This window comes from Plecotus auritus, assembly GCF_963455305.1.
Source record: "Plecotus auritus genome assembly, chromosome: 6".
In the NCBI taxonomy this organism is placed as follows: Eukaryota; Metazoa; Chordata; class Mammalia; order Chiroptera; family Vespertilionidae; genus Plecotus; species Plecotus auritus.
Genome location: NC_137773.1, coordinates 107,034,710 through 107,053,096, shown reverse-complemented (window position 1 = coordinate 107,053,096; position 18,387 = coordinate 107,034,710). Strand labels below are relative to the sequence as shown.

The 18,387-nt window shown below is 45.0% G+C and overlaps 1 protein-coding gene across 4 annotated transcripts in view; it reads right to left on the bottom strand.

The window, feature by feature from the left end:
* The window catches only part of SNAP47 (synaptosome associated protein 47), a 94,716-nt gene that overhangs the window by 8,707 nt on the left and 67,622 nt on the right, over positions 1–18,387 (bottom strand). For all 4 annotated transcript variants that reach the window (XM_080677061.1, XM_080677063.1, XM_080677062.1 and 1 more), the window contains exons 3-4: positions 14,884–15,374; positions 8,856–8,980 (exon numbers count right to left, since the gene is read on the bottom strand). In XM_080677061.1, the coding sequence (XP_080533187.1) occupies positions 8,856–8,980; positions 14,884–15,374 (616 nt within the window). The remainder of the gene's footprint in view (positions 1–8,855; positions 8,981–14,883; positions 15,375–18,387) is intronic.

Here is an 18,387-nt window from a genome sequence, read left to right as displayed (position 1 = left end):
AAAACAGACGAGTTTACACGTCTGTGCCTCACCAAGCCATCAGAACCCTGAGCTCTGCTGTGAGCTGGGCCCCTGAGGGGCTGAGGCATGTGTGTCACTGAAGCAAGGGAAGAGCATGGTGCACAGGAGAGCCTTGACATTTCCAAAATATCTACAAAATTCTAGTTGTTGTCTCAACTTATAGTCAGAAAAAAAAATAAGTTTTGCTTTACTTCATGATAAAAATCCAGGATTTTGAGTATTACTATATTAATATTAAGCACTTAAAATGAGTTCAGTATTAGTTAGATTGTCTGCCCTCATCTTGTTATTACGCTGACTCATTGCAAGACTGTGAATTTTCTTGCAGTGAGAAATTAGCAACCATTTAAGAACAGAGCTGGGATAAATCAAGCTGTCTGCAACTCCAAATAGTTCTACCAGTTGGGGCCATTAATATGCTATAGAGAAGGGTAAGAGGGAAAAATTGGCTTCTAGCACAGCTAAAGCTTTAGAGGCTGTAAAGAACATTCTGGGCTACAAACGGTCACATTCAACACTCACAGACCACCCCCCCATGTCCCATCAGATCCCCCTGCTGCATTCCTGGGCCCCGGCACAGGGTTCTCTTCCTCATGCCCCCTCAGGACAGAGGGTAGAGCTGAGCACAAACCCGCTTAATGAATCAGGGCTGCAACTACACAGCAGGGAGTGGTCAGTCCTCAGTTATAAGTGGCCTCTCCAACTCAAACACAGGTGAGCACCTCCCATGACTGGAAGGGGTCCTGGGAGCCAACCTGCCACCAGACCCTAAACAGAGCTTCCCATGACAAGAACCAGGTTTTTAAGAGAACAAAGAATCCCCACCAAGTAAGACACTCAATTAACTGAAGGTTCCTCTTACATGTGGAAGTAAATGCCTCAGTGGGGCAATTCTCAGAGTATGAAACATATGGAAAATGTATTAAGTTTGTGGCTTTTCGGAGCTGACAGGGTCACAGTCAATCAAAGCCCCACTGACATGTTTGTCTAGAGCTCACAAAACAATTCCACCCCACACAGTGCAAGCCTCCTCACCTCATCCCTACACAGCCTTGAGGAGGGACCCTGTCCTAGAAAATACGACAGGAACACTGAGCAAACATGCAGCTTGCCGAAGGCCACACAGCTAATGTGGCAGAGGTACTCTCTGGCCACCTCAAGCCAAGTCTCCAACAAACAGTCCCCAGACCTTGTGCTATAGATGGGACAGACAGACATATGCTGCTGAGGACACAAGGTTAAGCATTCTCCCCAACACTAGCTCACAAACCATACAAACCAACTTCCCAGCATGAACTAAAAACCACCTAATACCTGCTATTTTAAAAAGTTAATAAAATGACATTGGTAATGGATTAGACACCCAGACAAAAGATCAGTAAGGAAACAGAGGTCGTAAACAACATTATACATCAACTGAACCTAACAGATATGTACAGAACACTCCACTCAAATCAGCAGAACACACACATTCTTCTTAGGGTCTCCAGGACAGACCATATGGTGGGCCTCAGACATAAAAAAGACTTAATAAAAAGTAAATTCCCTTGACACAGTGGAATAAAACTAGAAATCTAGAAAACTAGAAAATTCACAAATATGTATAAACTAACATATTCTTTTTTAAATCCTTACCTGAGGATATTTTCTCCGTTGATTTTTTTAGAGTGGAAGGGAGACAGGAGGAGGAGGAGAGAGAAACATCGACATGAGAGAGACACATGGATTGGTTGCCTCCTGCATGCTTTGAAACAGGGCCAGGGATTGAACCTGCAACTCAAGTACGTGCCCTTGCCCAGGAATTGAACCCGAGACCTTTCAGTCTGCAGGCCGACACTCTAACCACTGAACAAATTGCCCAGGGCTAAATTAACATATTCTTAACCAATAGGCCAAAAAAGAGAAATGAATAAAATTCTTTGAGACAAATCAAAACACACCATACTAAAATACTAGCAAACCAAATCCAGGGATTTATCCCAGAATACAAAGGTGGTTCAATGTAAGAAAATCAATCGATATGATAAACCATGTTATAAGAACACCATCTCAATTGATGTGGAAAAGACACTGATAAAACCCAACATCCTTTCATGACAAAATCAGTCAGAAAATGAGGAATGGGACTTCTTCATGAACCTAAGTAAAACTGTGTACACTCAATGCTCAGTGAAGCCACCTGGCTGGTGAACACACTGATGTGCCAAGAAGAGTGGCACACCAGTTCTACTGGGAAGGGCACAAAGCTCCAGGTAGGCCCCTCCCAGACTTCACCCCAGATGTCTCTTAATTTGGCTGTTTCTGATCTGCATCCTTTGTAGTCATAAGAAGAGTGAGCTCCTAAATTCTGTGAGTAGCTCTCATGAACTATCAAGCCAGTGAGGGTTCATGAGAACCCCCCTACATTTGTAACCCATTGGTCAGAAGGTGGACCCCAGCGCAGCTGGTGTCTCAAGGAGGGGCAGTCTTGTTGGGGGCCAGGACCACTGTGGGGTCTGCTCTAACAATGGGTAGTTAGTGCCAGGATTGAATTGAAGTTCACTAGCAGGGCTTGGGACCAGAATTGTGTCAAAGGGCATTAATCAAGGAAGTCAAAAGACAAAACACAGAATGAGACAAGTATCTGCAAATCACAGATTTGAAAAGGATTTAATATCTAGAATATGTAAAAAACTCCTACAACTTAAACAAAGAGACAAACAGCCAATTAATAAAGGGGAAAAAAAGTTGAATATACATTTCTCCAAAGAGGACATACAAAGGGCCAATAAAGCCATGAAAAGATGGTCGACAATGTCAGTCACCAGGGATGTGCAAATCAAAACCATAATGAGATGGCTCTTCACATCCACCAGGATGGCTATAACAATTTTAAATTTTTCAAAAAAGAAAATAAGTGTTGGTGAGGCAACATTTTGAATGTAACTAATACCACTGAATTGTACACTTAAAATGGTTAAAATGGCAAAATTTGCATTATGTATATATTTTACCACAATAAAAACCATGGTCATAATATATGTAATACATATTCATTACATATAATCCTATCTAATAAAAGAGAAACATACAAATTGACCATACCTCTGCTATGCCCACAAGCCACGCCCACCAGCCAATCAGGAGTATGCAAATTAACCCAACAAATATGGCGGCGGCCACAGAGCTGGAGCAAGCAGGAGACTTGGGTTGCCCCCAGCGATGGAGGAAGCCAAGCTTCCCGCCCGCCCTGGCTTGCCCTGGCCTCTGCTCAAGGCTACAAAGTTTCAATTATAGAAAATAAATAAATCCCAGATACCAGGGCCTCTGCTTAGGTTGCCGGGGGGCGTGGCCAGCCTGCAAACCACCACAGGCCCCTTGCCCAGGCCGACCCACGCCCCAAGGGAACCCCCACCCTGATCCCAGACACCCTTCAGGGCAAACCAGCCAGCCCCCACCCGTGCACTAGGCCTCTATCCTATCTAATAAAAGAGTAATATGCAAATTAACCATCACTCCAACACACAAGATGGCTGCCCCCATGTGGACAAAAGATGGACACCACAAGATGGCCAGCAGGGGAGGGCAGTTGGGAGGGACCAGGCCTGCAAGGGAGGGCAGTTGGGGGCAATCAAGCCTGCAGGGAAGGGCAGTTAGGGGTGACCAGACCAGCAGAGAAGGGAAATTGGGGGTGACTGGGCCTGCAGGGAAGGGCAGTTGGGGGGGACCCAGGCCTGCAGGGGAGAGCAGTTGGGGGGGACCAGGCCTGCAGGGGAGGGCAGTTGTGGGGGACCAGGCCTGCAGGGGAGAGCAGTTGTGGGGGACCAGGCCTGCAGGGGAGGGCAGTTAGGGGTGACCAGGCCTGTAGGGAAAGGCAGTTAGGGGTGACCAGGCCTGCAGGGGAGGGCAGTTAGAGGTGACCAGGCCTTCAGGGGAGGGCAGTTAGGGGTGACCAGGCCAGCAGGGGAGGGCAGTTAGGGACAATCAGGCTGGCAGGGGAGCAGTTAGGCATCAATCAGGCTGGCAGGGGAGTGGTTAGGGAGTGACCAGGCTGGCAGGCAGAAGCGGTTAGGGGCAATCAGAAAGGCAGGCAGGCAAACAGTTGGGAGCCAGCAGTCCTGGATTGTGAGAGGGATGTCCCAGATTGGAGAGGGTGCAGGCTGGGCTGAGGGACACACACACCCCCGTGCACAATTTTCGTGCACCGGGCCTATAGTATATAAAATAAATATATATAACCATCCAAAGCCAGGCACTCAGTAACAAAATAATCAAACACTTGATTTTAAGACTTGAGGATCATTTAAGTGCAGACTGAGAAGACAGGAAAATGTTCCAGGGAGAACAAGTTATCCTTTTAATCCTGCCCCCACATCCCACCCCCTGCAGCCATGCAGATGCTTTAGAAGAGGCTCACCCAGACGCTGGTATGGTCTGGAGTTCTGGAGGTCCTTATCTGGCAGGTCCCTCCCTGTCCACAGTGCCCAGGGCAGTGGAAAGGACAGAATGCATCCCAAGATTCATGTGATTGGGCATCTGGACCATGTAGCCCAGGTTTAGCCATGGCTTCTATGTGAGGGAGGTCCAGCACACCTGCACAGCCTTCTATCAGCTGCAAGGGACACACAGCCACATGCCTGGACAGGCCTTCCCATTCTGAACAATCATTGCCACAGACAGCATGGGTCTCTGCTGGATAGGTGACCACATTCCATGTGACAAGAGCTCTGACAGCTGTTCGGGGATTCCAGAGGGACCACAGCAGGCAGGGTGGGGTGGGGTTTGTTGCATGTCTGCTGTCCTTCAAAGCAGTGCTCATTGTTACCAATGACCTAGTTAACCAATAGAGCAGACAGAAAAATCATGAATGGATATGGATATTTAAAAAGCTTGGCACTTTTTGTAATTCAGCTTTCATTTCATCATGGTAGTTTCGGAAGTAGACAGTGGGGACTGGAAGCCAGGGCCTCGCCTTTCAGTGGTGGTGGCTGAGGCCAGGGAAGGAGCAACCTGCCTGGGTCTATGGGCCAACAGGGCAGGGCCAGGAGCAGCGCCATGACCCTGATTCCTAATGCAGGGCTCATCCTAGGGCACATGTCCTCTTATTAAAATGTCAATGGTGTGTGGATATCAGAAGTTACTAAGCACCTTTTCTCAGTTAACTAGTATGGTTTAACATTTAGAAATGACATAGGATGTAATGTAAGGAACATCCTATATAATAAAAGGGTAATATGCAAATAGACTGAACGGCAGAATGACCGGTCACTATGATGTGCACCAGGGGGCAAATACTCAATGCAGGAGCTGCCCCCTTGTGGTCAGTGTGCTCCCACAGGGGGAGCACCGCTCAGCCAGAAGCCGGGATCACAGCTGGCGATCTCAGTGGTGGTGGCAGGAGCGGGCCTAAGCCATCAGTCGGACATCCCCCAGGGGCTCCCAGACTGTGAGAGGGCACAGGCCGGGCTGAGGAACCCCTCCCCTGAGTGCATGAATTTTGTGCACCGGGCCTATAGTTAATTAATAATTCACAATTAAAGTAACAGATACTGAAATAAGTGGCCCAGCTCACTGGTAATATCTGTACTGGTATCAAAGCCATTAAAAAAAACAAAACAGCATCATAACCACACCTCCTCCCGCAATTAATAAATGAAATTCCTCCTCCCGCAATTAATAAATGAAATTAACAGCCTGGAGAAGGTTCAGAAGGCACAGGACAAGAAGAGAACCTGAAGAGGTATTCAAGTCTGAAATTATCCCACCACTCCTCACTCAAAAAATCCTCAGTGACTCCAAGCTGCTTACAGGACACACTTCTGACTCCCTGCCTGGCAGGAAAGTCCCACTGGCTGTGCCACACCCCTTGTAGATCCTCCCTGCCTGTCCACCCTCGAGGGTCCCCAGCCCAGCCACACTATGGCCCTCTTCATTGGGAATGTCAAGGGCATCAGCTCAAGTCTCCTGTCATTGCTGTTTTCAGTGCTGGGGCTCACATAGCGCCTTCCCTGCAATCCACCAGAGTGGGAGCCTGTCCCGAACCTGCCTGGATAAACCAAAATACCAGACTCGTGCCAGCTTCTCATCTGGTTCTTTCCTGGTGAAAGATGGAGGCAGGAAGAAGAAAGACCAAACGCAGGACAAGACAGAGGAGTTGATAGGTTCAGAAGTTACAAAGAAAATGCCATGAAACCGAGATGCCCTCAGAGGAAGCCAAATGTGGTTTGGTTTTGTCATCTCCAAATGCTGCATCAAACATGTGGCAGTGACAGACTGTAATAAAGAGCCACCGTTCCGAGGCAGGGGAAGTTGGCCCATCCCACATTAGACAGGAATCAGGGCATACTGCCAAGCCCATCCCAGCCAAACCACACTCTCCAGCCCCCACGGGGGTCCTCTTGCAGTGACGCAGCCATGGCCACCACAAGGAGCTGCCGCCCCAGGAAGTCAGGCGCACCATCTCTCAGCACCAACTGCAGTTTAAGTCACCAAGACCCATTTCACATGACTTTAATAGCATTTGTAGCAGAAACCACAGCTGAATTGAGGATGTGTGTGCATTTTTTTCTCCCCAGAAATTTAACTCATTCCTCCATATGCTTGAGTTTCATCACACAGTGAGATCTCCTCTCTAAATAAGGAAACATGAGATTAACCTCTAAAAGATCATCTCTTGAAACTAGGCTCTTCCTGCAGGAGGGAGAGTGAACAGCTGACAGTAGAAAGCCCTACCCCTCCCGCAGCAGCCCTGTCCAGTCACTGGTTACCACTTCCTCAGCCCTGAAGCCAGTCCTGACTCACTTGGCCACTGTTTCCAGCACTAATGCACAGGCTCGCTAATAAGACTTATTGACGACAGTCAGGACTAACTACACAGAAATGTGCTCTCAGGGGCTGTGGGTGCATTTATCCTGACCTCTCCCATCACTCATGGCTTTCAGAGGAAGGGTCCTCTCAAATTGCATAGCCACCTTCAGAATTAACAGATAAAATACCTACATCCCCCATCACAAAGCCACAGGTTCCTTCCTCAGCCTCAATAATGTCATGGGGGGAGGGGGCAGCTTCCAGATCCCACCAGCCTGAGACCTATGATCCCATCCACTCTCAGGAGCATGGGCACGTCAGCCTTTATAGATCAAGGGCTCTCAAGCCCAGAGCAGACAAGAGCCACGTGTTCTGGAAGCAATTAGGAACCTGCCACACTTGCTAGTAGCAGCTATAAAGCAGCATTTCTATGTCATTACAAAAAGTGACTAAGTTAGACCAGGAGGAAAAAGTGACAAAACATGTATATTTAAATTACCCCACAGTAAAGATGAACACTTTTTTTCCCCAAAAGGAAAGGGCTAAGCTTAAGGATTCTATGCCGAGGCAGACACATAGAAAACAGACTTGCATGTGTGTCTGCGGCACCAATGAACTGGTCTCTCCAAAGCAGAGCTGGGTCTGATGGGGTCGTAGAGCTATATACTGACCTACAGAGAGCATACTGCTCACCCTGGGGAAACCAAGTCAGGAAGATACAAATTGCAAAATGCTAATTTCAATGAGTAAACTGCAAAGGAAAAAGAAAAGATGACAGGCAAGCTATGCATTAAGGTGTTGCACTGGGCCCAGTGCTCAGGCCTCACGGGCTCCTGAACTACAAATGCACAACACACTCCTGAAGTAGGATGACAGGGAGATGTCTGATGACAGCAGGAATTAGTTTTTATTTTTTCTTAAGGTAAGCATGGTATCATGTTGGTTTTTATTTACTTAGTTTTATTTTTTCAAAATATATTTTCATTGATTTTGATACTTGTTTATTGTCACTTTAGATAAATTTAATATTGCTTCATAATGATATATGATCCTATTTATCCAAATGTCCAAACTTTTTTTTTACCAATATATTTTTATTGATTTCAGAAAGAGGAAGGGAGAAGGAGAGGGATAGAAACATAAATTATGAGAGAGAATCATTGATTGGCTGCCTCCTGCATGCCCCCTACTGGGGATTGAGCCCACAACCCAGGCATGTGCCCTAACACTCAACCACTGAGCCACACTGGCCGGACATAATGTTGGTTTTTTAAAAACATCTATGTTTTAAAGATACATACTGAAATATTTAAGAATAAAAAATGTCTATGTATTTGCTTCAAAATTATTTAAAAGGGTAAAAAAGCCATTTTATTGCCCAACAATAACATAGGGAAGAAAAATTAAAAGTATTTCTTTCAAATATTATTTAAATTTCAACTTCCTGGATACAAAGTAGCCAGTCTCTTCAGAATCTAGTTGAGCACTTGAGAGAGATGACAGAATAAATGCCCTCAACTGGACACACACACACAGCACACATGTGTACACACACACACACAAAAAAAAAACCACTTCACAGCTCACACAAAGTACACATGTACACACATGTATACTGCATAGGCTCACTCACATACACAGACTCACAGCACACACATAGCACACACTCATAGCACACTCACAGCACACACAAGTATACCCACACATTACACACATGTACAGACTCAGCAAGGCATAGAACACACGTATACACATATGTACCAACTCAGCACATGTACACATAGCCCATATGTGTGTCCATGAGCACTCATGCACACACGTGTATACATATGTGCATGGGTAGAAGCACAGGAAGGCTGTGCTGTCTGCATGCACAGAGCACAAGGACTCGGAATGGGGCACTGTCTTTCTCAAATGGATGTCTCACTTGGGTGTCTCAGCAGCTCCTATGGGTGAGAGGCAAGTACAAGCCAGGGAGGATCCTTTTCAGGCAGGAAAGAGAAGAGAGTCACCTGCAAGGGAGGATGGAGCCTCCAAATACATGTTACCTGTCTGAGTTCCTGGGTGTCCTCCTCAGAAATGAGTGGCTCGCTCATCTGTAGCTGAAGCAGCCTGCTCTCCTGGCTCCCCGAAGAGGACTCTCGGTGCCTGGCGCAGTCCACTGGCCTGGATGCTGAAATGCAAGTCAAACAGCAGTGACATCTTCCATAATGCACACAATGCAGAAGTACTCACGACTTTACAAAGATCGTTCCTGCTCTCTGGGCCAACAACATCTCTCCATCTGCAGACTCTGTGCCTGCTGGTCCCCTCCCTGAGCCTCTGCTAAGCTGAGCGGCTGTGGGGCCTGCCCAAGCCTTGCCTTCCACTCCAGTCCAGGGTGGTTTCCTTAACCCATCTGGATTCCAGTGAAACACTGTAAATACCTGGGGTCTGGTTCAACAACTGGCTCTCAGAAGAAAGGCCCCTATCCAGAAGTAATCATTTTCTTTATGAGAAAAGACTATCAATTTAAAGTTTAAGATAGTAGTTGTTGAATCCTCAGAAACCCTCAGGACGCTCCGGGTCTGGAGAGCACTGGGATGGCCAGCTGACCGGCCAAACAAAGGTAACTGTGGAGCCACAAGGGAAGGAAAGTCTGAGAGCGCAAGGCCAGGCGCTGCTCAGAATGGGTTTCCGCTCAAACAGCACCTGCCTGGATAATGTCCCCGAGGAGTAGAAGGGCAGCCGGAATAGAGGCTGCTAATCAGGTGGCTCACAGCCCCTCCCACAGTGTGCCACCTGTCCTTTATTTAAAGAACTGACTCCACCTGTACCCTGTTACTGGGAACCCAGATAAGGGCATCACTTAGAGTCTGCTGCCTACTCTTCTGCACAGACCACCTCAGGTACACAGTAGTTACTGATTAGGATGCTGGAGAGGAGAGCAGGTGGCAGAAAGTGCACAGATCTGAGAACAAGCACCAGATGCTCCAAGCAGCCTTCTCTGCTTTAGTGCAATGGGGGCACAGCAGGGTAACAGGTGACCCCCACCTCCTTCCCAGCGCCCTAGTGGTGGTGAGCAGAGCCGCCTTTCATCAGAGTGGCTTGGAGCAGCTGCTAAGGAATGGAGAAGTAAGTCTGTCTCAGTAAGGTTCTCACTGGGCCTGAAAGGCTGAGGCCTAGCTGGTGGCCTTCAGGACACACCGACTGCGCAGGCCTCTCCTTGGTGGGAGAGGTCAGCCACCCCTAACTTGCACACAAAAATGCCCCCACTATTCTTATTTCTTTAAAAAAAAAAAAAAAAAATTCTTACAAGAAGAGTGCCTGGCCTCAGGATAAAAGCAGGTTCAGATGAGACAGGAAGCAGGTTTCTCAGGGTCCCAGGAAGAAAAGGGCCCAGGCCAAAGGAGTAAGCTCAGGCAACAGAGGAGTAAGTCTGCCGGAGGCAAGACCCCAGCCCTCCCCCAGCCCATCTCTAACTGTGCGAGTGAGAAGCGCATCCTGTACAGAGCCACCACACCTGGACCACATCGCTAGGTCTGGAAAAGTCGCACAAGACAAAACATTACTGCAAATCATGCACTCGAATATCTGCTGTTCTAGGCCATTCTTTAGGAAAATGCTAGTTGTAGCCCTTCTAAACAATGTCATAACTTGTGTTCTACACTTGCTAAAGCCCCACCTACTCCAACATCCTGGGGGGCTTGTTCATCAGAATGGTCCCCATTGTTCCTTTGTGGTCTAGTGTCCCTCACTGGGACGTCACTCACATATGAAAAGTTCTTTTCTAAAGTGTCGGTCAGCAGCAGAGCACTGTCAGAGCTGGGTTGGAAGCTATCATGGCAGAACAGAGGGCATATCCTACTAGTTATTATTAGCCTAAAGGAGAGGCCACCTTACGCATGACTTTAAAGCGTTACCTGTGATGACACAATGGCAAAGTGCACTTCATAGGCCTGTGAGAATAGCAGTTCTCTGGCCTCACTCAGCATGCACCTGTGCTCAGTCTGTCCCTTACCCCACCCCCAGCATGCTAGCCCCACCTACCTCTCCACCTCACACAGGTCCTGCACTGGGCTCTTCCATCTGCAGCAATCCTAGTGTTATTCCATTTGCACACCTTTTAATGAACTTGTTTGGAACTGCCCTGCTGTTTATTTTTTCAGCATCACTCCAGGATCTCTCTGACTAGCTTCTGTGCCCAGGACTGTGCTCTGGTGTCCATTTCAACACCTATAGCTACATTACTGACAGAGGCATACTCTTTTTGAATGTTTAGCCAGAGTATTATTTAAACAACCAGAAAGCCAAAATGGAGGATATTTCTTCCTAGAATATACTAAGTCAGAGATGTTTTTCAAGACAAGCCATGGGCTCAGTGGGATCCCGCCCAGCACAAGGCTTTGGCCACCCCCAGTGCTGTGTTGACACTGGAGCTACTGACTCAGTTACCTCAATGCTTTGAAATATCTTCTGAGAAAAATTAATTTGGTTCAGTATAAGATGGTTTTTGACTCTAAAGTCATTAATTATCTCTGTTAACCAAACTAAGCACACATTGTTCCAGCTAAAAGGAAACTTACAGATGATTTCACTTCCCAGGAAGGAGGAGACATCGAGGAGGACCTGACTGGGCAGTAGGGGCGGCACCAGAGGGCAAGTGTGAGGCAAGATTTCCATGGGGTGAGTGAGCGAATGACCAGGGTGTCTTTAATTAGGTGGTCAGGGAAGGACTCTCTCAGAAGGTGATAGTAAACAACAAGGACAAAGATCAGTTCCAGAACCCTTAACAGTGCCAGGCATGGCCTGCTCTGCTGGAGAAGGATCTGTGGGCTTCCTCCCACACCTGTCACTCCAGGACCATGAGACAACCTGTGAGCATGCTACGACTGCTAAGAACGATCAAGATCACCAAAGCAAGGAGAGTCTGAGTAACTGACAGTCAAGAAGGGTACAAGGAGATGTGCTGCCTAAACGTCAGGTGGGATCGTAAAGGAGTAAAATATAAAACTATCTGGATAAAATATGGACTTATGAGAATAGCAACGTATCTGTATAGGTTCATTAGTTGTGACAATAAAGGACACTAATGTTGGGTGACAACAAGAGTGTGGAAGACATGGGAACCCTGAACTATCCTTGTAATTTTTTCTGCAAGTCTGATACTATTCTAAAATTTGAAAGGTTATTTAAAAGACACAATGCAGAAAAATAGCACTTTGCAACTGCTCTTCCCTAAGGTGGAAACTGCCCACCTGTGTCATTCAGGGCCCTCACCGCCCCACACAACACATTACTTCAGAGGTCTCTGGAAAGTTCTACTCACCCAAGGCAAATACCTGTCTCCTGTTACTAGACTGCCACCTACTGGCCACATATTTTACCCAAATACCTCATCAAGGAGAGGAATCCATTTCTGAGATGTCAGTCACTGTTTCCACCTCCACTGTCTCTGCAGTTTCCAGTGTGGAACAGCAAAGACAGAGGTGATGGCAGACACAACACAGGCGACAGTGAGAAACTGGCCCTCATGCTAGGCTTGCAGAGGACACAGAGAAGTTTCTAGCACGTCAGATGCCATCTCACTTACTAAACTCAACATGCTGGCTTATTCCAAACATATCACTTCTCATTACCTGAGCCTCTCCAAACCCACAGCTATAAGGTGCATCTACTCTGTGAGGTAGGGTGGTCTCGCAAAGGGAGAATGGAACTTCTTGCTCAGAGCAGAAGAAGACACTCTGCAGGGATCCCTCCCACCCAGAGGCTAAAGTTAGCACCGAGATGAAAACCCATCTGTCAGCTCATTCCACACACATTGGATCCATTACCGTGAAAGGCCAGGCCACAGCTATTCAATCCAACCCTAATCTAGGTGTTTATGGGAAGGTGTTTGTAGTGTGGATAGAGAAGGCCTATAATCATTAACTTTAGATAATGTGGTGGGCCTGATACAATCAGTCAAAAGGCTTTAAAAGCAGACCTATGGCTTCCTGGAGGAGGAAGATGATGCTCGACCTGTGATCAGCAGACTCAGCCTGTACCCAAGAGGTCCAGCCTGCCCTTCCTGACAACAGGCCTGTGGAACTTGCACTCACCTATCTTCCTACAGTCTGCCTGTGAATGCAGAGGCCCTGGACTCGCTTCCTGCTCCTCTCCAGCCCTGTCTGCCACCTGGGCTCTAGCGTCAAAGCCTGCCATCCTACCTTTCGTGGGATCCCTGACAGCAGGCCCAGCAATTTTGTGCAGTGTGACCTCTGTGCTACACATAGTGTGCTCGCATCTGCTATCTCATTCATTACATTCTGTGCCCTATTTTTTATCAGAAACCCCATGCCCAACAACCCACAAAACATGGTGGAGCTCTGTGACAAGGAGGGTTGTGGGTTTTATTTAGCATTTTTTTCCAAGACTATAGGTGCCGAATACCATGCCTGGTACTGCAGGGTTCTCAGCGCTGGTGGAACTGGTGGCTGATGGTTCTCTGTGTCTTGTCCCTACAGAGCCTTCTCCTCTCACTGCTGAGGCCTCCCCTAGGGGAAAATGCAGTGGGTGACTCAGTCAAAACTTGGGGCATCAGACCAGCTGCCCAGCTGGGCTTGTACATGGCCTTGCCTGAAGGGCCCTCTGGTCAGGATCTCACATTGGCTGCCACAGCCCACCATTCTTGGCTCTTTTATGGGCCAGCTTCTGAGTCCTGCTTGAGTGAGGGGCCAAAGAAAAACCAGAAATGCCAAGAAAGTAAGTTTTTAAATTAAGTTTTTACATTAACATTTCTAACATTTTGGCTCTCATGAGACCAGATCTATTATCAAGTATATATTTTTTTGAAACTCGAAATCATCTAGAATAACATCAACATATTCATGTGTTAGGAAAATAGCTTACATATTAGAATTAAAATCAATCACTTAAGAGAAAGAAGAAAAGGAACCAGAATAGTAACAACATCTCTCTTACTTTAACAGACATGTAGGAATCAAAGATACTTGTTAAAAAAAATCACATTAAATACAGACTAATATTACCTATAATTCTAGTATTAGAAAATACCAGAATGTTTTATGACTTTAGGATTTCTTAAATGGGGCTCACAAACAAACTTAAGGGGGGGGGGGGGGGGGAAATGGTGGATTTGACCACAGCAAAATTAAAGATTTCTGTAATGGAGGCTGACAGTCTGGGAAAGCACTGGCAGCCTCTCAAATCAATAAGGAATGAAAATCTAGAATATATAAAGAACTTCTGCAAATCAGACAAAACAGCAACAGCAACAACAACAACAAAACATACAGAACAGGCAATCCACAGAACAAAACCTGTGGGATTAAAGAGCAAATAAGCATCAGATGCTCTACCTCTCAATCAATGAAAGAAATTAAAATACCATCAAGATGCCACAGAATACTGTAAGAATGGCAAAACTGAGAGGTCAAACATCAACTTATCCCATGCTAGGGAGGACACTGGAACCCAAGAACTTTGAGATGTGTGGACATGTAATATATCCACATGTCCTGCCTCCCACACTCCACCCCACTGGCCATGCCAGCTACACCCTCCACACCCCAGAGACCTGCAAGAGAATACTACAGAGAAAGCAAATTTTTCAGAATATCTCACGCATGCCCCATAAACTACCCAAACTATGCTGAATAGTTAAGATTCTGATACCTGAACACACACCTGGAAGGTGGTCTGGGAAGACCTCGATCAAATGTGAAGGAAAACAGGAGTGAGGCTCAGGAAGTTACTGGTGGGAAGAATGGAGACTCAGCAAAGCAGGTGGGGACTGCTGCTAGTTAAGACCCTGAAATGCTAATTCTCAAATCAAATAGAGGGAAGAGTGAAAACACTTAACTCAGACCTTCTCTTTGTTCTGAAAGGGTCATCAAAACCCTTTCTGATCTACTTGGAAACCTCTACAGCTTTCGAGTGTATGATAAACCGAAGTGATTTGAGATTCACAGTTGGCAAGTACTAAGGAAAATGGTCTGAAATTATTTTTATTTACAATGCATCATGTTAAGTACATACCACAGGCAGACTGAGATTTCCCAGGTCTGTGCACAGGCTGTGTTGATGGTCACTTACCTGCCTGCCAGACTGAGTAGCCCTTCTCTGCTGGGGAAGAGGTTCCAGTGCTTCTGAGCATCAAGGCATCTTCTAAAAACTCGATCTTCTTGCTGAACTGCATTTCCAAAATGGGGATAACTTCTGGCATCTTGGCAGATATCAAACGAAAAGCTATGTCTGGCTTCCCAATGAACCGCTGGCGGATGCTAACTTCATAATGTGTGTGAACCTTAATGTCATCTACATCCTCTCTTTCAAATCTGTGTAACAGCAAAGAATTTGAGTCATGGATTTCCAACCCAGAAACAAGGATGGTGAGCTTTCCTGGTTTAACATGAGATTCTGTTCCTTGGGAAATAACAGCAGGAATTCTGATCACTATTCCTTCTTTTCCAAGAGCTTTGGTACTAGCCATTGAGGAGCCTCCCCTGGAGTTTGTGTCTGATGGCATCTTCCAAAGCTTGAAGCTAAAGGGCCACCAAGAAGGAGATTCCAATTCTTTCAGCAACCTAGAAGATGAAACAAAATACAAAAAACTAGGCCAAGCAATTTTTAATACTTTTTTTAACTGCTTTAGCCTTTATAAAGCACTTGTACCATTTTATAGTTTTCTCTTCCACAAATACTCCATGAAACAGAAAGCAGAAATGGTTATCCCCACGTTTTAAGAAAAGAAACATAGGCTAAAAGCAGTAAGGTTATTTGCCTACAGTATGTATACAAAGCTATTTGTAGTGGACACATATCTTTTGACTCGAATATTACTCTTACCACACTTAACCCTAGGTAATTGTGACTCAAAATAAATCCTGTTCTTAATCTCTTGAGAGGTAATAGAATTCTGGCAGTGATCTGTACTGTCCAATACAGTAATATGCACATACGGCTACCGGGTACCTAATATATAGTTAATGTAAGGCGGAACTGAATTTTAAACTTAAATTTAATGTAGTTCCTAGATACCATATTGGACAGCACAACTCTAAAGTAACCACTAACAGATATATCTAAAAAGTCAATAAAAGAGGAAAAAAATAAAAGCAGGACTGGGAAAGCAAAGGAACAAGGATCAAATAAAATAAAACAGTAAGATGGTGGAATTAAACACAACCATATTAGTAATCATATTAAATAAAAATAGGCTAAATTCTTTAATTAAAAGGCAGATTATCAGCTTGAAAAAGAAACAAGACAACTATATCTTGTTTACAAGAGACACTGTGAAATATGATGACACAGATACATCAAAAGCAAAGGGATTGGAAAAAAGATATATCACGCTATAAGTAAACTTTAAAACAAGCAGTGTACCAGGAATAAAGAGGGACTGTGCATAACAAGAGGGTTGAACCAACTGAAATATTTAATAATACTAAATATGTATGTATCTAATAACAGAACTTCAAAATTCATTAAGCAAAAATTGATATTATAAAAGGAAAAATAGATAATCACAGCTGTAGATTTCAACAAATTTTTCTCTATGATTGATCCAGCAAGAAAACAAAAATAATTAGTAAGAATATAAAAATTTTGAGCAACACTATTTAACCAACTCAACCTGATTGGTATTCATAGGAACAGTATCAACTGCTGAAACATTCTTTTCAAGTATATTCAGAACATAAAAAAAAAAAAAAAAGAGTGCCCTGGCTAGTACACTGAGTGGTTAGAGCATTGGCACATGCGCCAAAGGGTCTCAGGTTTGATTTCCGTCAAGGGCCATACCTGGGTTACAGGTCTGATCCCTGCTCCAGTCCAGGCGTGTGTGGGAGACAAACAATGTTATGCGTCTCTCTCACATCGATGCCCCCCACCCCGCCCTCTCTTCACCATGCTCCCTCCCTTCAATTCTCTAAAAATCAGTAGGAAAGATCCTTGGGTGAGGATTAACAAAAAACAAAAACAAGAGTTTAACAAGCCACAATAAAAATCAAGTATTGAAATCATACAGAGTATATCCTCTGTCCCCAGAGAAATAATACTAAAAGTCAATATCAAAAAGCCAATTACGCCCTGGTTTGGCTCAATGGACTGACCATCAGCCTATGGACTCTGAAGGGTCCCGGGTTCCATTCCAGTCAAGGGTACATGCCCAGGTTTTGGGCTCGATCCCGGGGGGGGGGGGGGGGTGGGGTGAGGGGCAGGCAGGGGGCAGCCAGTCAATGGTTCTCTCTCATCATTCTATCTATCTCTCCCTCTCCCCTCCTCTCTGAAATCAATAAAAAAAATTAAAAGATTAAAAAAATAAATTAAAAAAATTTTAAAAATCTTTAAAAAAAAGCCAACTACATATTTCACAGATCTAGAAAGAACACTCCAAAAATTCATCTGGAATAAAAAAAGACCCCGAATAGACTCAGTAATCCTGAGAAAGAAGAACAAAGTAGGTGGGATCTCAATACCAGATTTCAAGCTGTATTACAACGCCACTGTTCTCAAAACAGCCTGGTACTGGCACAAGAACAGACATATAGACCAATGGAATAGAATAGAGAACCCAGATAGCGACCCAAACCACTATGCTCAATTAATATTTGACAAAGGAGGCATGAACATACAATGGAATCAAGACAGTCTCTTCAATAAATGGTGTTGGGAAAATTGGACAGATACATGCAAAAAAAATGAAACTAGACCACCAACGTACACCATACACAAAAAATAAACTCAAAATGGATAAAGGACTTAAACGTAAGACAGGAAACCATAAAAATACTAGAGGAATCCACAGGCAGAGAAATCTCAGACATATGCCGAAGCAATTTCTTCACCGATACCGCTTCTAGGGCAATGGAAGCTAAAGAGAAAATAAACAAATGGGACTACATCAAAATAAAAAGCTTTTGCACAGCAAAAGAAACCATCAACAAAACAACAAGAAAGCCCACAGTATGGGAGAACATATTTGCAAATGTTATCACTGATAAAGGTTTAATCTCCAACATCTACAGGGAACTTATACAACTTAATAAAAGGAAGATAAATGATCCAATAAAAAAATGGGCAACGAACCTAAATAGAATCTTTTCGAAAGAAGACAGAAGGAAGGCCAAGAGACATATGAAAACATGCTCAAAGTCACTAATTATCCGAGAGATGCAAATCAAAACGACAATGAGGTACCATCTCACACCTGTCAGAATGGCTATCATCAACAAATCAACAAACGACAAGTGCTGGCGAGGATGCAGAGAAAAAGGAACCCTTGTGCACTGCTGGTGGGAATGCAGGCTGGTGCAGCCACTGTGGAGAACAGTATGGAGTCTCCTCAAAAAACTAAAAATGAAACTCCCATTTGACCCAGTAATCCCATTTCTAGGAATATATCCCAAGAAACGAGAAACACCAATCAGAAAGGATATATGCACCCCTATGTTCATAGCAGCACAATTCACCATAGCTAAGATTTGGAAACAGCCCAAATGCCCATCAGCAGATGAGTGGATTAGAAAACTATGGTACATCTACACAATGGAATACTATGCTGCTATAAAAAAGAAGGAATTCTTACCATTTGCA